The following is a 24,777-nucleotide window of genomic DNA, read 5'->3' as shown; positions in this document are numbered from 1 at the left end:
TATACCGCCCTTCCAAAAATGGCTCAGGGCGGTTTACACAGAGAAATAATAAATAAATAAGATGGATCCCTGTCCCCAAAGGGCTCACAATCTAAAAAGAAACATATGACAGACACCAGCAACAGTCACTGGAGGTACTGTGCTGTGGGTGGATAGGGCCAGTTACTCTCCCCCTGCTAAATAAAGAGAATCGCCAAATTAGCAGGGGTGGATTTTATCAATTTTATCCTTGAAGATGCTTTCCATCAATTTGCCTGGGACAGATGTTAAGCTAACCGGCCTGTAATTTCCTGGATCGCCCCTGGATCCCATTTTGAAAATTGGTGTTACATTTGTTCCTTCCCGGTCCTCCAGTACAGAACCTGATTGTAGGGATAAGTTACATATTTTAGCAAGGAGGTTGGCAATTTCACATTTGAGTTCTTTGAATGGATTCCATCCAGCCATGGCAATTTGCTAGTTTTCAGTTTTTCCAGACAGTTTAGAACATTGAGTCTTGTCACTTCTATCTAACTCAGTTCTTTAGCCTCCATCCCCGAAAAGCCTGCTTCAGGAACAGGTATATGCTCAGTATCCTCTGCCATGAAGACGGACGCAAAGAACTCATTGAGCTTCTCTGCAATCAATCTCCATATCCTCCTTAATAATCCCTTTCACTCCCTCATTGTCTAATGGTCTGACCACCTCCCTGGCAGGTTTCCTGCATCTGATGTATTTAAAGAAGTTTTTGTTATTCTCCTTGATGCTTTTAGCTAAATGTTCCTCAAATTCTCTTTTTGCCTCCCTTATTGTCACCTTGCATTTATTTTGCCAGAGTTTGTGTTCCTTTCTGTTCTCTTCATTTAGACAGGCCTTCCAATTTCAGAAGGAAGTCTCCTTCCCTTTTATGGCTTCCTTGACTGTACCTGTTAGCCATGCTGGCATCCTCCTGGACTTAGTGGTACCTTTCTTCCTTTTGGGTATACAGTCTAACTGGGCTTCTAGTATTGTGGTCTTGAGTAAACTCCCTGCATTCTGGAGCGTAGTGACTCTCCTGATTTTCCCTTTCAGCTTTCTTTTCACCATGCTCCTCATTTTGGAGATGTTTCCTCTTCTGAGTCTGTGTTAGACTTCCTTGGTGATTCTCTCCCCACATGTATGCTGAATTTGATCGCACTATGTCACTGTTCCCTAAAGGGTCAATGACATTGACATCACACACCAGGTCCTGGGTGCCACTCAGGATTAAGTCCAAGGTCGCCTTCTCTCTGGTTGTTTCCAAGACCAACTGTTCTAGGGCACAGTCATTCAGCGTATAGAAATTTGACCTCTGTGTCATTACCTGACAGTGAATTTACCCAGTCTATGTGTGGGTAATTGAAGTCAATACTCATTCCAGCTCCAGCACTTCCTCGGCATCCACGTTTAAAGGTTTTCCTCCTCAATCATAAGAGGGGAACTCTGGAGGAAAGTTGCAGTTCAGTCCTTGGTCCACCGTACTGTGACACCAGGTACACTGCTGCCCATTTGGCGGACTCCTCACCGTTGCATACATGTGGCTTCACGCATTCATCGGCTGTGGGGGAGACACTGGCATCGGCACCTATGAGAACTAGATCTCCCCATTTCCCTTAACGATTTTCAAGAGGACCAACCCTGGAAGTCCTCACAAAATAAACCTTACCTACTGCTAACGGGTGACTCCAATCCATACTGTACACACCATGGCTGGAGGTAATAATTTAGCCATGCCATCACAACCTACAATGAAAACTGTTTTGGTGGCAAAACAAATGGCTTCCTGGCCTCCTGTCAAAGTTTTAAAAGATACGGCTGCACAGACTGTTTACAGAAGCCTGGAGGTTGGGACAAAACACTGAGTTTCCCCATTCCACGAAAGACAACTACTATTGAAACACAAGCATACGTACCTCCTTCCCCCTTCTCACTCACCTTCTGATCACCATGGCTCTTCTGATTTCGAGTCTGATCCAGATGACCCAGACAACAGGGTAGATCCTCCAGTTGATGTGCCTCCAACTACCCACGTCTCCTTTAATGAGGAAATGAAAGCTTATTACCGTCACATTAGGGAGATGGCTAAAGCACTATCTCTATCTCAAATCCGAACTAGCCACTCTTGATGACCCTGTCTTTAATTTTATGACTAGGTCTGAACCAACTCAGCCCGTGGTTCTGCCTGTTCTCCCAGTCATTTCACAGACTGCATGGTGTGTATTATGGGAGGTAATACACACCTCAAGCCCCATGTCTAAGCAACTGGAGAGTTTATATCTGGTTTAGCCAAAAAACAATGAAAATCTTCTAAAGCATCCAGCTACTCCCTCATCCTCTAAGTCTGGTCACCGACATACTATGCCTGCCGACAAATAGGGTAGGAAAATTGATTTTGGGGGGAGAAAGATTAATTCCACCTCTTGCCTATCTGTTAATTTTCTAGGATAGATTAATTTGAGATGCAAGTTCCTAAGGAATAAGTTTTCTGGCTGGAATAGATTGGTATACTTTCATAAAGTATCTCAGAGCACTGAATCAGTTGAATCACAGTGGCTTTGCTGTGGTAGGTTTCCTTAGATTTCCTTAGATTTTCTGAATTTAATTTAATTTGATAAATTTTGATGGAATGAAGAAAGTGTGCTAACTAGAAACATTCATTTTCATGAGAACCGCGATATTTGCGGGGATTCCATTCCTGGCTGCAACTGCAGATACGGAAACAGTGAATATCGAGTCATTGGGGGCTATGGGATTGTGGGGGTTAGGTTCCAAGTCGTCAGGGAAATTGCCCCAAACTGGCCAAATACTTTGGGTAAATGCAGGGGGAAACTTCCTACCATGTTTTGCTGCTCCACCTTTTGCATTGTGCCCCGGAATGCCCCCAAATCAGATGGAAATTGCCGTTTTTTCTTTATTTTTTAATGGAGCCATTTTGAGGCTCCAAAACACAAAATAGTGGCCATAAATGACCCCTTCAACTTATTTCTGGCCACCCGCTACTCGCGGATACACAAGGTTGATGTGTGTGTGGGGGGTCCGCATATGCTGAGGTCGGGCGTCTTTTACCCAATCATGGATACATGAATCCGCAGATATCGAGGCCCTGTACAGACACATTGATTGCTTGAATTCCACACCAAGTGGTTTGGAACTTCTTAATGTCTGGGTGATTCAGTATTTTTAGTCAGTGTAATATTTCTGTAATGAACTGTAAGTTCAATAACTTGATCAAGCTAACCCTTATATACTTCTATACCAAAATGTCATCATGGGGTGATTGATCTAGAGATCTTTTTTAGGCGGAAAGGCCAGTAAGGATTGGTAAAACCTCAATGAATTGAACAAAAAATGAGAAAGATTAAAATACTAGTGGCTATTATAGTGAGCTACTATTAAAAATAAAACACAAACATAAAAATACTCCTTGAGATGTCTGGGGCATTATATTATAGAATCTTTTCTTTTAAAACTGTCATTTTCTAATGTTAAATTTAATCCAGCTGCATATATGCACAAATAAGGCCAACCACTGTTTGACACTAGAGAAGATCCAAAACAGGTATTACTGATGGTTAAAGTTAATCCAGAACTGGGAAGCTTTCAAAGAAAAGAAAAAACAACTCTAGTGGAAATTATATTTTAATGGTACCAAAAACCCAAGGAATCTAAAATACTGTACCTTAATATTACTAATGGAATAATCTTGCTGTATATTTTCTGTACAGAATGCCTTGTTTTTATATATTTGAATATATATAGCCTGTTCCTTTTAGCCTAAACCATGCTGCTTAGGAAAGTCCTGAGTCCTCTTCAGAGATAAAAAGAAATCTGACCTGTAGATGAATGCAAGGAGAGGGTAGGAGAAAGATCACCTCTTTTGGTTATGGTAAACTACCTAGTGAGGATCCAGAAATCTGAACACTATTACACTGTGAACTATGGAATGTGGATTCCATTACAGAATCAGGTAGATGTTCTTCCTCCCCTCTCCACCCACACATAAATATACATAGGAGGGTTCGTTCCAAACATTTCAAGTTATTTCAACATTTCAAATATCAAAATGTGCCAGACACTCCCAAAAGGTGAAATCATAATAATGGCAACTATGTTTAAAGCACCCTGTGGAATGTATGTAGTTGGTGGTGGCCTACCACCATTAGTCAGTGGTGGCCTTCAGAAAGCCATTCAAGTATCAAGTTGTCATTGCAATTCCAATGTGTAAACACAGCATGTGTTTCCAGTGCTACATTACACCTGGAGACAGGCCTGATTAAGATTGAGGCTAGGGTATGGGTGGCCACTCCTATTGGCTTAAACTATCCCTCAGTCCAATTGGTCTTGCCCCTCTAACCCTTCATGACGATTACCATTCTATATGGGCTCAGGCAATTGAGATGAAATTAGCTACCCTGGGCCTCGCCCCTCTGTCCCTTATCAACATGAGATATGATCAGGCAAAAGCTATCATCAAACAGCGCATCACAGACACTGAGCGTCAAGCAGATCTCAGCAGTGTCCCAAAGTTTTGTACAAGTGAGAAGCTTAGATATATGGCCTCTCTGGCAGCATACCTTTCTCAAGTGGAAGCCCCAAACCACAGAAGGGTGTTCACTCTGGCCCACTGCCATGGTCTCCCCTCAGCAGTAATAGAGGGTCGATACAGAAAGATCCCATACGCAGAGCGATTATGCCCCTGCGGCTCAGAGCAAATTGAAACCACTGAGCATGTCCTTCTATACTGCCTGTTCTACAGAGACATGCATGCAGCCCTTATTTCCCCACTGCTGAACAAGCTTCTGGGGCGTACGAATCACTTCTATATTCAATTGCTGCTATCTGACTCTAACCCCCACACCACAAAGATCGTTGCCAAGTTCTGCGCGGCTGCGATTGTCATCTGGCGAAAGATGATAGCTAATGGGCTCCCCCAATTTGAGTCCTGATAACACCCGCCTCCATATTCTTCATATCATATTAACTGCGCCATGGCAATGCATAATATTTTATTAGATTAATGCAGTGTAACTTCACCATTTAGCATATTTTAGTGTATTTTACCATTTAGTAACTCCATGTAACTTTATCACTTTTAGTAATAGTCCAACTTACGGCAACCATTATAGTTTTACCCATTCTTAATTTTAATTCTAGCTTTTTACCACATGAAATCATTTTCAGCTACATTACTACTACTATTTAAATTCCCCTTCTATCTTTTCTGTGCATTTTATTATGGAAAAGTATGTTTAGCGGTTTTAGTTTCTTAGTAGCTTGTTTCTTTTTAAATAGTAATCATTTTAAATTTTAGCCTTTTCACAATAGCTATCATCATATTTGCAATCACCTCTATCAACTTGTAACTTTTCTCCAGTATTACCTTCATTTAATGTGTAATTTTATGCTGGTCTCTGACCGTAATAAAGCTTGATTCTGATTCATTAAAGGCAGGGTTTAGAGAAGAGTGGATTTCCAAGGATATCCAGACGATTACAAAGAATAGCAAAACAAATGTTTCAGTTCAAACTATACACTTGTCTGTTGAACCAAGCATTTGCTCTAATTCAAAGAAGACCTGGGGAGTATTATATAGAAGCATGAATGTACCATATGTCACACACAAACTTGCATTCAGGTTTCCACATGGGGATACATATGCAGTTACATATAGTTACTGGGTGGCTGAACATACTTCTCCCCATAACCCGGCAACTTGGCAGATTTTTATGTACCTAGTACATTGTTTTCTGCATCATTTTCTTTGATACTCTTAGGACTAAAACCAGCACTGTAAATAAATCCTGTATTGCTGGTTTTAAAATCATTATATGCTTTTTGTTCTATAAACAAAATATATTTTGTTTTTTAGGTATGATCCAGATATTTTATTAGGCTATGAAGTCCAAATGCATTCTTGGGGATACCTCTTGCAGAGAGCTGCTGCTCTAGGTGTTGATTTATGTCAGATGATTTCTCGTATTCCAGGTGTGTTTGCGTTTCTAACACTCTAATGTTGTGAGAAGCTGTAAATTTACTTCTGTATTATTTGTATATAAAACCACTGATATTCTAGCTCCTGCCTCATTCTACTGTGCATTTCAGAATTGAATGGTAAATATTAATAGAAGTAAAGACTAGTCACATGACAAGAGCCGAAAGAAAACAAAACAAAAACCCACCAAGTTTCCCATCACATACAAGCTTGGGGATCTGCAGTTGTTCAGACTACAGCTAAGGGCAACAAACTAGAATCTAACTCTGGTTTCTGAAACTACAGTATCTTGAAAAGCTTATTCACACCTATTGATATAATTTCATTCCAATTGTTATCATCATGGATGTGCTTATATAATCTTGATATGTCACTAGGGTGCTCTCTTGAGAGAGATTTTTAATGTGTAAAGATTTTTTCACCTGGGGGGTCTCAATCTGTTTAGGGTTCATTGTTTAATCCAAGGCAATGAATCCCTCAGCCACCTGATCAGCTAGCCTTCTTGCCAGGTATGACCAGCTGTTAATTGTTCACTTTAGATGCTCTGTGTTTGAATTCAGTTGGTTTTGTTTTTTCTTAAATTAGTGCCTGCTTTTACCATGCTTCCACATCCATTTTGGTTTATTACTATTATTAGACCAGCTATAACCCTTCAGCTTGTTAACTCTCAAAATTGAGTGCATTGAAGATAAATATACAGCACCAGTGCATTCATCTTCAAACTTGGCTTAGAGCTTGGTTGTTTTGTTAGGACTTACCTGTACCAAAAAAATAAATAAATAAGTGTTACATCTGAAATGTGGGGGAGGGACTTGTGGCATATGTTGGTTCAAAACTTACATATTTGCTGAAACCTTGGGGCCCTGTATAATAAGTAAATAATGTTATAAGAGCAAAGATTTTAAATATATATATGATTTTAGCAGATGCGATCATTTATTTTAATGTGTGGATAGCCAACCAGCAGTACAGATTTTTATAGTGCTAAGAAAATGTTAGTGAACCCCAAATAGAATGAGAATCGCACTGCAAGGTCTTACCATGATACTCTTTTGTAATTGAAAGCAGTCTTTCCTAATGGAATAAAAAGGCATGAATTAAACAATGCTGTTTTTCTTGAAACATAATGTACAAAGTGGGAACAATGCGACTGATTCAGGATCAGTGTGTAAGATAAGTGAACCCCTAGTACCTTGGCACAATTAACAGGCTAATCGCACTCAGGTGCCTAATTGGATAACAAGTCCTCCCTGTAGAAGAAAACTGCATGACTGGGCATCCTGTCCTATATAATGGTTCTGGGTCAGATCTGTATCATGACAGTCAGTGGGAACTGGTCATGCCACACTCAAAGGAAGTTCCAAAGGACTTATGAAAAAGAGTGGTTGATGCTCATCTGAACAGGATTACAAGACAATTTCTAAGCATTTGAGTCTCCATCCATCCACTGTTGCACAGTCTACAAATAGAAAAAGTTGAAGACTACAGTAACTACCCAGAAGTGGTCATCCTGCCATGATCACCTGAAGAGCAACTTTGAAAATCGTCAACAAAGTCATAAAGAACCCCGGCTAACATCTAATGATCTGCAGGTCTGTCTCACTGTGACGAATGGGAATGGTGTTCATGGGAGGATAGCTAGGAAGAAACCACTGCCCTCTAAAAAGAATATTGCTGCCTGGCTCAGGTTTATTAAGGAGCATCTGGATAATGCACAGGGTTTCTGGAATAATGTTCTCTGGACAGATGTATAAAAAATTGAACTTTTCAGATACAATCACAAATGTTTCATTTGGAAGAAATCAAACACTGCCTTCTAAAATAAGAACCTCATCCTGACTGTCAAGCTTGGCGGAGGCATCATGATAGTGGAGGCATCATGGTTTTGGGGCTGCTTTGCTGCATCAGGACCTGGTCATCAGGACTGCTTTCCATCATTGATAGAACCATTAATTCAGTTGCATATCAAAAAAATCTAGAGAGCAAGCTATCTGTCCAAGAGCTGAAGCTGAGCCAAAAATAATAATATAATAATAAATAATAAACATGGGTCACGCAGCAAGACAACAACCCTAAGCATTCAAGTAACTCTACCACAGAAAAGCTGAAGAAGAAGGGATTCCATGTTTTGGAGTTGCCAAGTCAAAGTCGTGAACTAAACCCTATTGAAATGTTGTGGCAAGACCTTTAGCAAGCTGTTAATGCAAGAAAACCCTCAAATATCACAGAGCTAAAACAGTTTTGTATGGAAGAATGGGCCAAGATTCCTTCAAGTCAATGTGAACAGGGTTACCAGTTCACCAGTTCCAGGAAATGTTTAATTGCAGTTATTGCTGCTCAAGGAGGTGCCACCAGTTACTGAATGAAGGGTTCACATATCTTTCACATGTGTTTTGTTGAATCTTTTGGGTGAATATTCAAAATATATCATTTTTGTCCAAGTTACTTTTTCAGTGATGTTGCCTTTCTCTCATCAGGGTTTAGCTTATGATCAAATCATTTTTTGAATAAGAACATACATAAGCTAAGGAGTTCACAAACTTTTTCTCATCATTGTGCTACTTTTGGCATGTGTGAACAGGGGTGGAGAGAGCCTGTAAACTTAGCTATGGTTTAGGAACAGATCTACATTTGTGTATCACTTTCCCAGCAGGGCACTGCTGCCTGTTCCATGGCTAAAGGGAAAACCACACAAGACAGAGGATTGTATATATTTTGTCACATGCCTAAACTGATAGATTCTCATACTGTTCACTGAAGTTGTGGCACATTTGCAAACAAAAAACTGGCCACCACTTTTGTAGTGTAGAGGTTCATAGCATGACTATATTCTTCTGATAAATCTTTGCTTCGTTTTAGCAGTAATTGATTAAATTATTGAAATATTCTTTCTTAACGTTTTAGATGACAAAAAAGAGAACAGGTTTGCTCCAGAACATGATGAATATGGCTCTGATACAATGAGTGAAATCAATATTGTTGGACGGGTTATCCTGAATATTTGGAGAATTATGAGAAATGAGGTAAAGTCTAGCACAATTATATTGAAGATTGGGGAGGCTGATCTTGTAATTAAATTGATCTATAGTATATTGTCTCCACTTTCTACATACCATCTACAACTTCAAAGTATTTTTTTAAAACAAACTTATTTTTTTCGGTAATATTTTCTGTTCATGTAGTGCCCACATTTTTAAAATCTCTTCCTTTCCCTTAGGAACAGTTCATGAAACTATCAGCTCAGTAAATGTAAATTCTGTGGATATGTTGATTGCAGCCTTTGATTTGGCTGAGCAATTATTCTATATGACATCCCACTCAACCAGATTTCGTGTTGAGTTCCTGGCCAAATTGCATAACTACTACATCAGACTGCTGACGGGCACATCTTCCATGCAAAAGGTTTCTTTCCACAGAGAAAACTTAGACCTAGCTTTACCACCTCGATGAGAACAAGACCTAGTACAGTATATATGCACCATTGAGGGTTCATAAAGCAGGAAACTGACGCATTCCTTTCTTTTCCTCTGTGAGAGAAACATCTGCTCTAGATACTGGTTCCATACATCCATAATTAGTGGGTTCTGCGCCTGCGCAGATCAGCTTCGGGCAGAATTCATTAGCTCCTCGCGACGCTTGCAACCGCCAGTTGCACATGACTGCAGTACCCTCTAGTGGTGGTTGGGCATCCCTTCATTCCGTTTCTTTCTGATTGCCATAGCGATCAGTCCTCGGAAACAGTTTGCTCCTCGGAGAAAAGTTTATTACTCTTAGCTTGGCCCTTTGACTACTGGAAACGGACTTTGACAATTCTTTTGGAAACTCCTGTGGATTAGTACGATTTCTGTCTCTCTCCTTAATCAACAACTGGGAATGGACTTAAGACAACAGCCGAGAACAAAAAATGTGAACAGTATTGCTCCAGGATGGGAGAAAGGTCAAGGTCCAAAGGCGATCAGTGGAGCTGGGAACTGTTCTATGCCTATCCATCGACACCTCTGTTGCCCAGGGTAGTGGCCAAGTTCCTCCATGACAAGACACGTGCGACTGTAGTTGCGCCGTGGTGGCCAAGGCAACCATGGTTCACACAGCTACTCAGACTGTCCCAAGGAAGGTACAAAAGACTCCCTCACTGGACAGATCTGATAACACAGGGCCACAGCAGGATAATGCACCCCAGCTTGTCCATACTGAATCTCACCGCAGGGAGGATAGGCTTCTGAGGAAGATACTCCTTAATACCCAAAAAGCATCCACTAGACGCAATTACAAGGCAAAATGGCGTCGGTTTTCCACACATGCCGCTTCCAGGGAATATAGCTCCAAGGAAGCTAGCCTAAGGGCAGTCCTCCGCTATCTGACTACCCTAAAGCAAAGTGGCCTGGCGAATGTTTCCATAAAAGTGCATATGGCTGCTGTATCAGCACACCACGACGGATGGGACTAGGGGTGTGCCCGGACCGGTTCGGAGGCCATTCTGGAGGCCTCCGAACCGGTCCGGCGGCTCGGCACGGGGGGGGGGGTTGTAGCTTTAAGGGCTACACCCAAGATGTAAAGACTTTTTAAGAGGTATCAATAATTTATATCTGCCTGTTAGGCTGGCAGCGGAAAAATGGAGTCTCTCTTTAGTGCTCTCATCATTGACAGAACCCCCATTTGAGCCGACGGCTGCAGCAACGTTGAAGCTCATAACTCTAAAAATTCTTTCTTTAGTGGCAATAACCTTGGCGAGGCGTGTGAGTGAACTAGGTGCACTCCATATACATGAACCATACACGAAGATATATCTGGACCGAGTCGTCATGCACCTAGATCCGTAGTTCAGACCAAACATTGTTTCGAACTTTCATCTAAATACAGAAGTGGTGCTGCCTACTTTTTGTCGTGCATCTTCGTCAACACTGGACCATGCGATGCATTCGCTAGATGTTTGTAAGGCACTTCTCTACTATTTAAAGGCCACCTTGCATGTCTGTAGGACACGTCTTCTGTTTGTGGACCTGCAGGGGAAACACAAAGGATGCCCTGCCACCCGCCAAAGACTCTCCTTTTGGTTGGTGGAACTGATAAATATGGCATATGACCAACGGGATCCGCCCACCAGCTGCGATTAAGGTGCACTCTACTAGAGCTTATTCCACGTCTGCGGCACACCTGGCTGGCATTCGGTTCAGTGATATCTGTGCGGCAGCCACCTGGTCCTCACATCAGACATTTATAAAGCACTACGTTATAGACCTAAGAACGGTGGCCGCCGCTGAATTTGGATGGGCGGTCCTGAAGAGGGTGCCACAGTAACTTGCAACGCACTCCCCCACCATCTGGGAAGCTTGTAATTCACCCACTAATTATGGATGTATGGAACCACTATCCAGATAAACAGGTTGCTTACCTGTAACAGATGATCTGGTAGTGGTTCCATATATTCATAAAACCCTCCCGTCCATCCCCACTGCGTATGTGTCAAGCTACTGTACCGCCATGTGCCAGGAGGAAATGGACAATGCTGTGGGCCATGCTTACTGGTCAGCCATCAAGAAACTGAATGAAGGGACGCCCAACCGCCACTAGAGGGTACTGCAGTCATGTGCAACTAGCGGTTGCAGGCGTCGCGAGGAGCTAACTAATTCTGCCCGAAGCTGATCTGCGCAGGCGCAGAACCCACTAATTATGAATGTATGGAACCACTACCAGATCATCCCTTACAGGTAAGCAACCTGTTTTTCTATCGACATGAACACAGCTTTCCTTCTAAAATGTGCAGTGACAAAGTAATGCCCCAGTTCATTGTAGTTCATAAATTTACTCTTTCAAATACGATATTAAGATCATTCTTGGTGAACAATTATATAAAACCTGCAATTATTATCACAAATCTTCTCTTATTCCAGGTGGCTCTAACTAACTATACCTTTGAAAATGTGAGTTTTCATATACTCCATCAACGCTTTCCACTGTTTACTCCTCGTGTTCTGTCTGATTGGTTTGACAACAAGGCAGACATCTATAGGTAATTGTCTATTCTTATGTTTTAAAGTATGTTTGCTGATGTAAAAATCTAGTACACATCAAAAAGGGGGTAAATCTTTAATTAACAAGGCAAAAATGAAAGGAAATTGACTGATGGAGGGAAATAATACATTTGTGCTGCCAGTCCCAAGTGCATAATTCAGCTCTGTGTCATTCAGTTGTCAGTCATTTAGGATGAATTTGCATGTTAGCTTTGCAGTTTGGATATCATTCTTGCTGATCAACTCCTTTGTCTGATTGGATATCTGAGGTGGATCAAATGATTACTTCAACAGACTCAATGCTGATGTGAGAAGTACTCCTGTTGTTCAAGTGATCCATTGCCCCATCTCTTTTATAACATAATTTCATGGTCAAGTCTCTTTTCTGGTTCATTTAAACATCTAGTATTAATGAACAAATTGCTATTCATTCTCAATGACTAGGGCAGTTGAATTCATTTGTTAGATAGTAATATACGAGGGGTGGGGCCAATAAAGATGGATTTACCATAATTACCCAAATCGACTATTCTGAATTTTAAGCTGACCCCTTAAAAAGTAGAGGTTAAATACAGGTTATACCTGTATTTACTCAAAAGGAACAAGACTGAATTTAAGACTATCTCCTGATTTCTAGGAGGTAGAAAGAAACAGTTCACTGTTTCATATCATATAATATCATCAAAAATGTCACATCATAAAAAAATGTGTACAAGTAGTGTGAACTGTTCATAAATAGTTGTGCAAGTGGTGGATGAACATCGACCTGATAGACCAGTACAAAATTGGCTACTCTCTTTACCAAACTTTTTTTTTTCTTTGATCGAATCAAAAAGCTTGTCAGCTGCTAGAATAAGTTTGTCGAGATAGGAGGTGGTCGCACTGAAAATAGTGTATGTTCATGTTTCTGGAATAAATAGATCTGTAGCATGATCTGTTGCTGTTCATAAGCCTGGGGCCTGTGCAAGACCTCGCAGGTGGAATTTCCAAGCTCCTTGTGGCACCACCCCTCACACTCGGTGAACATTTATTTCAGCAGTTGGAGCGCCATTCCTTGAGTTTATTTCCGACCACCTTAGCGTTCACCTCATCATACTGTGCTCCTCGGTCTTTGGTTCTATGAGTGAACTTGGACAGCTTTAGTTATAAGTTTTGGCTTCAGCTTGGACTGCATCTTCTTGACTATTATTTTTCTTGTTGGACATCTGCAATTGGGATTTACAGCTTGGCTTTTGATTTTGATTTTTTTTTAATGGACATTTAAAAGACTTTTAAAAGGTGTACTGAGTTTGGCACAAATTGCCATCTACAGATCACCATGACTCCTGCCTTTTGTTCCTGGGTGAGAATTATAACACAGCAAAATATTTACGTCATTTTTTTGCCAGACTCTGAAGAATAGAGCGCTTGGTCTTCACGCAGCATTCTACAAGCAGGCACTTCAACCACCAACTCCTATGCCTCGATCTCCATAACCATCTATCAATGTTGACATTGAGATCAGTGTCGGGGACTGCAGTGGCTGCTCAGTCCCAGTCTTCGACACCAAGTGGAGCTTCCATTTAAGCATCCTGCTGAAGTCGACATTCTTCCTCATCAACATACCATAGGAAACATAAGGAGAAATGTAAAATATTGGAGGAGGAGTTGCTTACCTCCCCTTTGGCTAAGCGGCCTAGAGATTGAAGCACCACCTCTACTTTGGGCATGGGCATTCAAACTCCATCCCCTACTGGTCTTGAAGAAATTATCTCTTCCTCTTTGGCATCAGGACTGCACAGTTCATCAACATCGAAGGCATGAGACACGGCCACTACACAGTCGACAGAGAAGTCGATGCCGAGCTTGAGCCCAATTGAACAGAGGAAGAAATCTCCCTTGGCATTGAGAGAGCATACACATTGATGTCAAGAGAAGTTGTTGTCCTCAACAGCCATGTCTCCTACACTGAAAGAGCAGTTGCCCATGGCATCAAAAGAAGGGATGCCGCATCATACACCTTTTTGACACTGAAGGAGGAAGTGCCTCGACCCTGAGACATGGTGTCTTCTTTGGTATTGATTGTCTGTGTCGAAGAACAGAATCCACTTCAAGAGATGGGGAGTGCATTGGATCAAATGACTACACAATCCCTACTATCTCTCTTTGACTGAATGGAGAGTACTCTATCTGCCTCCACATTTAAAGGCTTTTTCAGCCAAAAACTGGAAGTTGACAGAGAATTTGATGATGATGTGGCTGTGCCAAATACACAGTCTATGTCACCCACAATATTTTACGCTCCTTGATCTACCACACACACCAGAAATAGTTTTTCTAACTGAGGGTGCTGGTAGGGATTATTCCCAGTGTACCTTTTGCTGCAATATGTTGCACAAGTCTGCAACATATGGCTGCTCATGCAGCCATAGAGCTCCTAGAGAGTGGGACAAGGATGTGCTAAAGTGAAATTTGGCATCCGAGTCATGGGCACAATCCCTTTAAAACTGAGGGTTCACACAGCCCCTTTAAATTGAAGGAGAGCAGGTCCATACCTGCTCCTTTGTTCACCACTACTTCCTTAATGGTGGCATTCCTTTCAGCTATGACCGCACACCGGCCAGACATCTCCCAGTTGCCCCTGTGCAGTGCCGCCACGCAAATGGCCACCGTGCATGTGTGTGCCAGCGTCATGCAGGGGCAGCTTGGAGATGCCCTGCTGACATGCGGTCATTGTTAGGGGGAGCACTGCCATTACACGTGGTGAGCAGAGGAGGAGCGGGTACAGATCTGTTCTCTTCCATTTTAAAGAGGCTGTGTGAGCCCTTGGTTTTAAAGGGATTGTGCCTGTTATTTGCCAAATCGCGAATAACATCAAATTGCATTTCGGCAAATTGCTAGAGTGAAATTAAGGCAGCAATTATTCCTGTACTGCATCTCCAAGACTCCATACAACTGTGAAGAATATCACCTGTGGAAAGCAGAATAGGTTTTCTCTGTGGAACATATGAGAGGCTATCATCTCCATTCAATAGATCTAGGAGCTTCTCAAACACATCAGAGAGCTCCAGTCTTTAAAGCCCCAATACCTATTGAAGTTTCCTCATCCTTGGGTCCCATTCAAGTCACCCTACCATCAGTGATTATCTCCACTACTACATGAGCACCAATAACAATAACCACTACATTTCTGGGTTCATCTCAAGTAACTAGACCACCAGAGATTGTGTCTTGTGCTACCCAGACATGTGGAACCAGCCATTCAAAAATAACAGTAACTTCTGCACAGGGGGGTGCAGGAATAAGAAATAGCACCATCAGAAGATGGTTATGGCTCCTCATTAGATTCTAAAGCTGAGTCTGCTAAGATTGAGCACCCATCTGATCCTTCACCAGAGGAAAATGTCCAGCTTAGCTTTCCATTTCCCCCACCGAGGAAGTGAAGGCCTAGCACGTACAGGTATCTGAGGTGGCTGAATCTTTGGGGCTAGACATTTTAAAAATAGACCTGTATTTAAAGTAAAAGATCCTGTATATGATTGTATGGCAACATCCCAATCAGCTCAGCCAGTTGCGCTTTCTATGCTCCCAGTTATATCCAAAGCTGCTCAGTCAGCCTGGGAGATGCTCAGTACTTCTACACCAACCTCTAAAAGATTAGGTTCTTGATCAGGTACAGAAGAATGACTGCTCTTGGCATAGTTATGGCAAAAGCAACAGCATGGTTCCCACAGTAGACAGCAAGATCCCAATAAACAGTATCTTTGCTCCAGCCATTCCACCAGTTTCAATTCAAACCTCCACTTATACAAGACTTTCACACTATGCAACTGCATGGCAAAACATCAGATCATGGTTACTGTGTATTGTCACTACTGGCTATGCGATAGAGTTCAAAATCCTGCCAGTTTATACAGGCATAAGATATACTCCAGCAACTTTTACATTAATAGAGGAGGTGAAGGTTTTGTTGGGAAAGGGTGAAAATGCTCCTCTGTGGTGGATATGTCAGAGAGAAGGCTTCTACCCTCATTACTTTCAAATTCCAAATTGAGATGGTGGAATACATCCCATAATGGACTTAAAGTGGTTAAACAACCACCAGGAAATTTTACCAGGAAGTTTTATATAACGCTGCAAGGAATCCTGCCGCTCCTTTACAAGGAGGAATGGCTTGCAACCCTGGATTTGAAGGACACATACTTCCATATAGGCATACAAAAAAAATCACAGAAAGTTCTTAAGGTTTATCATAGGAAATGCAGTGTTCCCGTACAATGTGATCCCGTTCAGATTGTCAACCACTCAAAAAACAATGCATGACTGCAGTCATAGCACATCTGAGAACAGAAGGTATTACAATATTTCCATTTCTCGACGATTGGCTCATAACAGTAAAGGAGGAAGATGAGTTGTGTTCTCTGATAACATCGGTACTGCATCTTCTGGAAGACCTTGGAATCCAGGTTAACTGGCAAAAGGCACATCTGGAACCTGTGAAGAGAATACCATACATTGGATCTATCTTGGACACACAAACAAAAGGACATACTTACCAAAAGAAAGGTGCCTGTTGATAAGAGAATTGGTTCAAAGTTTCTGGGGGAAACTGACACAGAAAGCACATCACATTCAAAGATTGCTGGGGCTTATGGCCTTGTGCAATGCTGTTGTCCAATATGCCCGTATGAAGATGTGCTCTCTTCAGTTATGGTTCCTCTCTGTATTCAGACCCAATATAGACAGTTAACAGATGAACCCGCATATCTCTGCCTCAGTCCTACACTCCTTGAGAAAGTGGACTCTGAACAGAAATCTACTGGAGGGAGTTCTGTTCCAGGATTAAACTACTGCTGCATGGATCACAACTAATCTGTTCCTCTTGGGTTTGCGGTGGGTGAACTGCAGGGAATGCCAAACACAGGAAATATGGATAAGACAGCAAATAAAACTTCACTTTTTTACTTCTTAAAAAAAATGTTTGGTATGTTCCAGGTTTTAAAATCAGTCCTTCCTATACTTCAAGGCAGGATGGTACAGATAGAACTAGACAATACCACTGCCTAGTTGAACAGACATGGGGGGACAGTCTCCTGATCTTTCTGCACACTGTGTCGAGTTGTGGAATGGGTGCATTGCTCATCACATTTACCCCATTGCTTGCACTTAAAAGAGACAGTAATTTGGCAGACAATTTAAGCAGAGTAACACTGGACTTACAATACCACGAGTGGGAGATTCATCTGAAATACATAACAAAAATATTCAACTGTTGGGAAAAACCAACATTGGATCTGTTTGCAACAGAAGTGCCTCAGATCTTGCTCCAGAGTGGGCCAAGGAAAGTGTTCAGTGTGAGATGCATTCCAACAAAGTTGGAGAAACTGACTGCTGTACATGTTTCTAACTTATCCATTGCTGGGCCAAGTAGTGGCCAAAGTTATTGAAGAAAATGTGACATGCACACTGCTGATCCCCTGGTGGCTGTGCTAAACATGGTTTCTGTTTCTACTCAGACAATCAACTCGCAGATACTGGCAGCTGACTCAATATCCAGATCTACTATCCCAGAACAGATCCTACATCCCAGTCTAAGAACTCTAAAGCTGACAGCATGGAGAGTCAGCTTCTAGATAGAATACTTTTAAATCAAAGAAAAGTTTCCACTAGATGTAATTAAACTTACAAGTGAAAGAGATTTAAGGCCTATGCCAGTGTACAGGGTTTCGTTCTTGAGGAGGCAATGGTCAAACAAGTACTTTTATATCTGACAAGCTTAAAAAACAGTGGTTTGGCAAATGTTTCCTTGAAGTTCATTGGGCAGCGATATCTTCAAAGCATAAGGGGTTGGGATGGCAAGACTGTGTTTTCTCATCCAGAATGCAAGAGGTTTTTAAAGGGGATAAATCAGTTATACCCTCCAGTAGAACAGCCTATTGAAGAATGGAATTTATTGTTGGTTCTTTCAACTCTGACTGAGCTGTCTTTTGAGCCAATGGCTGCTACTTCTATGAAATTAGTTTCTTTGACAAATGCTTTTCTAACGGCCATAACTACTGCAAAGAGAGTTGGCGAGTTAACAGCTCTAAGGATTGACTCACCTTACACTAGATTTTATCCTGACAAGGTGCTTATGCAGATGGACCCCTTGTTCCATCCTAAAGTGGTATCAGATTTTCACCTGAATCAGGATATAGTACTGCCCACTTTTTTCAGAAACCCAACACCACCTCTGGAGACATCTTTGCATGCTTTGGAAGCATGTTATTTTACTTTAAAAGGACTAAGGGCTTTCATAAGAGTAAGCAACTTTTTGTAGGTCTAAAGGCCAACCCTGTATCAAGACAACACCTGCCCCACTGGCTGGTAGAGTTGATCTCTTTAAATGCTCTTTAGTATTAAAGCTTCAGAAGGTAGAACAACCACGCACAGTGAGAGCCCACTCCACTAGGGCTTATGCAACATCAGCATAACAATGACCAGGTGCCGCTTTACAAGTGTCCCCTGATGATATACCTGAGAGATGTCAGGTATACCATCAGAGGACACTTATAAAGCTGCATCTGGTCATCAGAACTCCCTTTTTGTGAAGCACTGTGTGATTGACTTATGCTCTCCTGCAGAAGCAAACCTTGGGAGAGGTGTCTTCAAGAGGGTCTTGCAGTAGTTACTGCATCCTCCACCTGGAAATGCTCCCTAAACACCCAGGCTTATGAATGGCAATGGATTGTGCTGCAGATAAACAGGTTGCTCACCTGTAACTTCTTATTTGTAAGTGATCCGTTGACATTCATAAGACCCTCCATCCTCCCTGCAGCAGTAAATTTGAAGTAAGTTTAAAAGTAAGTTAAAAGACTTAACTGGTTCTTTGAAAGACTCTATGGGATTATCGTTGCTTGAAGGCGGTCATCTGGGAACCAAAGGAATGGTCCTCCATCCCCTGAAATAAACAGTTGCCGAGCACAAGGGATGATGCACGAGTGCCATGAGGAACTGGGAAATTCCACCTGCGAGGTCCTGTGCAGACACAGAACTCAGGCTTATGAATGTCAATTGATCACTAACAGTTCATAAGTTACAGGTGAGCAACCTGTTTGATGCTATACTTAAATTAATCTTATTTATTGACACCTTCTTATGTATCCTGGCAGCACAATGGAGACAAAAACCAGCAATAAGAATGACTTATAACTGGAAGTACTGACGTTTATAAAACAATCTGATTGAATAAAAAGTAGGCACACTGCCTTAAGCAAATTGTTTATTTACATTGCTTTCCTAGCCCATAATGCAACCAATTAATGGGGTATAGTAAACACTCAACTTTAAAAAAAAAAATTTAATCCTATGTTCTATAGACAAATGAAGCAGAATAATCTATAACAAAACATTTAATTGCTCCAGAAGATGATTCTCCATCAGACAAGATTATACTGGCCTCTTAGGCCAGTAGGAGTCATGCTATATAATAGGAACTGATTTGAGACTGCCACTAAGACCCTGCCCCTTTCTCCAACTTTCCAGATGTGGTTTACCTCAACAGAAAGTGCAAGGCTGCTGTTGCTCTCAACAGACCTCTAGGCCTAGTGACAAACTGGCAATTTAGACATAGAAAAGTTTCATACAGATCACCTAAAGAATTCTTTGAAAAGATGAAAATTCACTCCCCTGAGCCAGTGCTTATCTGATCTTTCAACAGAGAAATGTAACTGCACACTTTGGGCCCAATCTCACATAATCTGTGTAGCGCACAGTGTAGCATGAACTCACTGATCCCCAGACTCTTTGGAGTTTTGTTTCAATGAGTAGCATTATCAGCTTTGACCTTTTGGGTTCTCTACCCTATTGAGGATAAAGTGTTGCCTAAATTATCTGTTGATGTAGGAGGCCATCCAGCATGGGTTATCTCCTCTCACTGCTCCAGAGAGGCAGGACTTACATTAATGAGAAACCTTTATAATAGAGGGAGGATAACGCTCTCTTTAGTTTCATTTCATGCCTGCTCCAAATATGACCTCACTCATGTCTCCTTGATTTGTGCAACCTATCTCTAGTAACATTCTGCTTTTTGATCTTTTTCCCCTTTGTTCTCTTTGTTGATTACTTGATTCCTTCCCTTACAGGTGGACCTCAATATTCGCGGGGGTTCTGTTCCTGGCTGCAACCACGGATATGGAAACTGCGAATATTGAGGCATTGGGGCTATGGGATCGTGGGGGTTAGGTTCCTAGTTGGGGAGAAATGCGGGGGGGGGGTAGCTCCTTACTCTGGTTTGCTGTTCCCCGCAAGTCATGCTGTGTCCTAGAATGCCTCCAAATCGGCCGAAAATTGCTGATTTGTCTTTTAGCAATAGCAATAGCACTTACATTTATATACCGCTCTATAGACGGAGCTCTCTAAGCGGTTTACAATGATTTAGCATATTGCCCCCAACATTCTGGGTACTCATTTTACCGACCTCGGAAGGATGGAAGGCTGAGTCAACCTTGAGCCCCTGGTCAGGATCGAACTTATAACCTTCTGGTTACAGGGCAGCAGTTTTACCACTGCGCCACCAGGGGCTTTTTTCCTTTTTACTTAAACAGATCTATTTTGTGGCTCTGACAAACAAAATGGTGGCCAGAAATGACTTTCACTCCCAACCTGCAGATACATGAGATCAACATGTCCCTCCCCCTTCCCCCCCCCCCCGCGTATGCCGAGGTCAGGTGTCTTTTACCTGACCGCGGATACATGAATCCACAGATACCGAATCCATGGATAACAAGGTTCTCCTGTATTAGTTATTCTACTTTGGTTCAAGCATCCTCCTCTCCTAATATTGCTTTTCATGGCATCCATGGTCTCTTCAAACCCATGGCCTCTAAATAGCCTGTGAAGGCTTCCTACATGCAAGCAAACCTCCAAGGCAAAGACTAGTCTGAAGAGGCACCAAAATTCAAGTGAGACAAGTGTTCTGCAAAAGCCACTTGACTCTGACCCTCCCTGGCTACATGCCATGGAAGACAGGGGCCACAATCCCTCCTCACCCTCTCTTCTCTAGTGTTTCAAAGGACAGAAGCAATATGGCAAACTGCACTCATATTTCGAGAAAGCAACATGTCATTCCTTTGTTGCCGGTACCATCACCACCACCCACAAGTCCTTGGAGAGTGAGAGCTCAATGGTCATGGTGAAGCACGATCAGAATACCCCACAGGGCCAAAGAGTTGTATCAAGGCTCCGTTCCACCTGGTGTGCCACTCTGAGTCCAGGCTCTGAAATCTCTAGAATGGATACAGCCACTTCAGATTGGTCTGAGGAGCACAAGAACTGAGGCAGCCCGGTCAGGTGGGCAAGCAGATTGACAAACGTGGCCATTTTGCAAATCCCCACATGCCAACAGAGTGAACTGCAAGATGGCAGATATTTTTCAGGCCATTCAGGACTGCTTTGGCTGGCCCAGAGTAGATCTCTTCTCATCACCACAGAACATTAAGCTCCTGCTCTTCATCTCTCGATTTCCATTGATATGGGGCCATAGCAGCAGATGTCCTAACTCTAACTTGGCCAAATAAGCTATTTTATACCTACCCACCATCCCAACTAGTGGCAAGAACTCACATTTTAAATATATGACGTGAAAAGGCACAAGTGATTCTAGTGGCACTATTCTGATCCATACATTTGGCTTCTCCAACCTAATAGGTCTGTTGACCACCCACTCTCTCAAGCTCTGAGCCAGCTAATACAGAGTTCAGTCCACAGATTCAGTCTAACTACCTGGAGGTTGTGAAGACAACTAGGCAAATACAGATATTCAGCCTGAGTCCTTGATGCCATTCTGAGATTCTGTAGAAATTCTACACAGAATGTGAAGTTACCTGGTGGACCTCCACCAAGTAGTATACATTATGGAAAATAGACTACAAAAATAAGTATAGTATAGTCTTAAGAACTATTGTGGACTTCCTTCAGGAAGGCCTGTGCCCTCAACATGCTTAGTAGGCAGGTTTCTACTCTGTTATCAGTCTTATCCCAACCACACTCACCTCAAGTGCTTTCTGTGGGTATTAGCACTCCTCAGTTTTCCTTTTTGTCACAATTTTTTAACATGAGCCCTCCTAAAGTTCTATGGGCTTTACATTCTTGGCCCTATGAAGCACTTTCTCAGGCTTCTCTAGCTTAAGATGACTTTCCTGGTGGCAGTTACTTCAGCATTCCATATCTCTGAGATCTTTGTGTTCTCTGTCAGGAAACATCTATATACCTTTACTAAGAACACAGTAATTCTCTGACCTGGTCCATCTTTTATACATATTAACCTCCCCACTGCCAGAGGGCGCCCCCCCCCGGCCACCGCAGCCCTTGGCGGTGAGTCATTACTTTTCCAAACCAATGTTAATGCCCACCACTACCCTTGAACTGAGCCAAAGCTGGCCTGAAAGGTTCAGTTAGAGCTCGGACTGAACTGGACCTTGTTTGATCCGAGGTCAAGCATCGGAACCGGCCCAGTCCAAGTGTGAATTGGTTCGAATTTGAACTGGTTCACACACACCTACTCCAGTATAGGTCAGAAAGCATCCAAAGCTATAATTGCAAAATGGATTGAAGCATGCATTTTCATGGCAAGACTATTAATCTATTTTCCTGTTTCAACCACTTCACTATTTATGCTGTTTGTGCGTATTTGCCTAATTTTGTATGTCCCTTACCTCTTTGCACACCACAATCTCTCTATACATTGTTTGATCTCCCACTTGGGCTGGTCTCTTGGCCATACTGGGTATGGAAGAAAACCAAAGGATTTCCTCTATTATAAAGCCTTCCCATTAGCGTAAGTCCTGCCTCTCTGGAGTAGTGGGAGGAGATAACCCACACTGGATGGCCTCCATAACATCAAGAAGAATAAATTTTTACAGTAAGTACCAACATTACTTTCTAGTGTTCTTTCCCCCCCAGAATTTCCTTTGTTTTCAAACTTTATGATTTATTGCATGTTTGTTTGACTTTTAAGGTGGAAAATGGTTGATTATTATATTAGTCGTGTTCGTGGGAATCTACAGCTGTTGGAACAAGTGGACTTGATTGGCAGAACAAGTGAAATGGCAAGATTGTTTGGAATTCAGTTCTTGCATGTATTAACAAGGGGATCACAGGTAGGAATTCCTTAAATCTTTCAAAATGCCTAAGAGGTGCCTTTTTAATTTTTTTTCTAAATGGCAAATTGAAGTTTTTCTGTTCTCACCTACTTAGAAGAAGGTGATCTGACTATTGAGTTGTGCCTTCTTCTTGCACTATAGGTAGAACACACATTTCAAGGGACAGCCCTTGTGAAATGTTATCAATCTTGGCTGCAGGTCTGTCTGCTTGAAGAGGGTAAAAATTTCCTAAACAGACTACCAATAGGGGACCTAACCAGGAAAAAAAACCCTCTCTTTTGAATCAGTTCTAGGATATCCCTTCTTTTCATCTGCATGTCTCTAGTTCTTACAGAATTTCCCTCTGGTAACTGCTACTAACTCTGACCCACTCTCTTCTCCTGTGCAACGATCTTGTTCTTTGGAGCAGGATGTTTCTAACAGGCAGACTTCAAGTGTTCAAAAGTTAGGTGCATTGAACCCCCCCAGATATAGGAGGAGTGGGAGTGAGCCAACTAGCTATGCCACCCTGACACCAATACACTATTTGAGCACTACTCTCCTCTTGTTCAGTGCTTGTCTTCAGAGGCAAGCTTGGAGCCTTGGGCGAAACTACCAAAGTTCAGCACTTCTGCAGACAAGTTCTGAACACTGGAAGAGCAGGGGTTTACAATTACAGAGTATTTGCTTGGGATGGAGAGGGATGCATGGCTAGCCAGCATGTTTCCATTCCTCATTTTCTTGGGTACAGCATATCCAGTTTTTGAATACAGTTTTTTGTAAACCTGAAGAGGGCTTCTGACATAAAAGGAGCCTTAATGGATCAGGCCCAAGGTCTATGTCATCCAGCATTTCCCGCAACAGCTCTCCAGATGCCTCTGGGAAGCTCACAAGCAGGAGATGAAGGCATGCCCCTTATCTTACTTTTGCTCCCCTGCAGCTGGTATTCAGAGGCATCCTGTCTCTGAACCTGAAGGTAGCCTACAGCCATCAAGGCTAGTAGCCATTAATAGACTTGACCTCAATGATTCTCTGCTAGTATAGGAGGACATCCATTGTGGGTTCTCTTCCTACATGCTCCAGAGGCAGGACTGTGTCAATGATAGTCTTTAAGAGCCTGTGGAGGAGGTCCCCCACTCAGTTCTTCAGTCCTGCCTACTTTCCAGAAAACCACTCCTTTTCAGCTTTTGCTGCTTTTGAGGCCTATATTCTTATCGTGACACTTTCCATTGCCTATCTCTACTGTTATTATTATTTTCTCTTTTCTTTTCTTTTTACAATTTTATATCGTTCTCCCTTTTCCCTTTTTCAGTCTGCTACCTCATCTGATCTGTTCCCTCCATTTCCCATTCCCTTCATTTCCCTTTCCCTTCTCTGGGTATAGCTTTGGAACATTGAAGGATCCAAAATTTGTTGGTTTTTAGAAGCCAACACAAGAAGAGCAAGAATCTCCTGCTGTGAAAACCTTGACATTTCAGCTGCCTGCCACTATTACAGCCACTAGAGGGAGCTCACTGAACACCTCTGGGCTCTTGCTGACTTTCCTCTCTGCAGCCAACCAATAAGAGGGAAGCTCAGCTCCAGCTGCACTTCTCTCAGATGAAAAATCATACCACTGAGCAGGCCTCCGGCAAAGGAGGCCAGGCTCCAGCAAAAGAATAAACTAAAGGATGTGTCA

General features: G+C 42.2%; 1 protein-coding gene and 1 long non-coding RNA gene across 4 annotated transcripts in view; one reads left to right on the top strand and one right to left on the bottom strand.

Annotated features, from left to right (window-relative positions):
- The window catches only part of REV3L (REV3 like, DNA directed polymerase zeta catalytic subunit), a 188,642-nt gene that overhangs the window by 120,623 nt on the left and 43,242 nt on the right, over positions 1-24,777 (top strand). For all 3 annotated transcript variants that reach the window (XM_053305716.1, XM_053305629.1, XM_053305804.1), the window contains exons 19-22: positions 5,867-5,982; positions 8,894-9,012; positions 11,881-11,999; positions 22,976-23,117. In XM_053305716.1, the coding sequence (XP_053161691.1) occupies positions 5,867-5,982; positions 8,894-9,012; positions 11,881-11,999; positions 22,976-23,117 (496 nt within the window). The remainder of the gene's footprint in view (positions 1-5,866; positions 5,983-8,893; positions 9,013-11,880; positions 12,000-22,975; positions 23,118-24,777) is intronic.
- On the bottom strand, positions 16,207-22,333 carry LOC128349965 (uncharacterized). Its single transcript, XR_008319099.1, has 3 exons — positions 22,011-22,333; positions 18,841-18,996; positions 16,207-16,473 (listed from the first exon to the last, which is right to left on the bottom strand). It is a non-coding gene; the product is annotated as an uncharacterized LOC128349965 (long non-coding RNA).

This window comes from Hemicordylus capensis, chromosome 1 (assembly GCF_027244095.1).
Source record: "Hemicordylus capensis ecotype Gifberg chromosome 1, rHemCap1.1.pri, whole genome shotgun sequence".
Lineage (NCBI taxonomy): Eukaryota > Metazoa > Chordata > Lepidosauria > Squamata > Cordylidae > Hemicordylus > Hemicordylus capensis.
The sequence above is the reverse complement of the archived record's forward strand: the minus strand, read 5'-3'. Positions and strand labels throughout refer to the sequence as shown.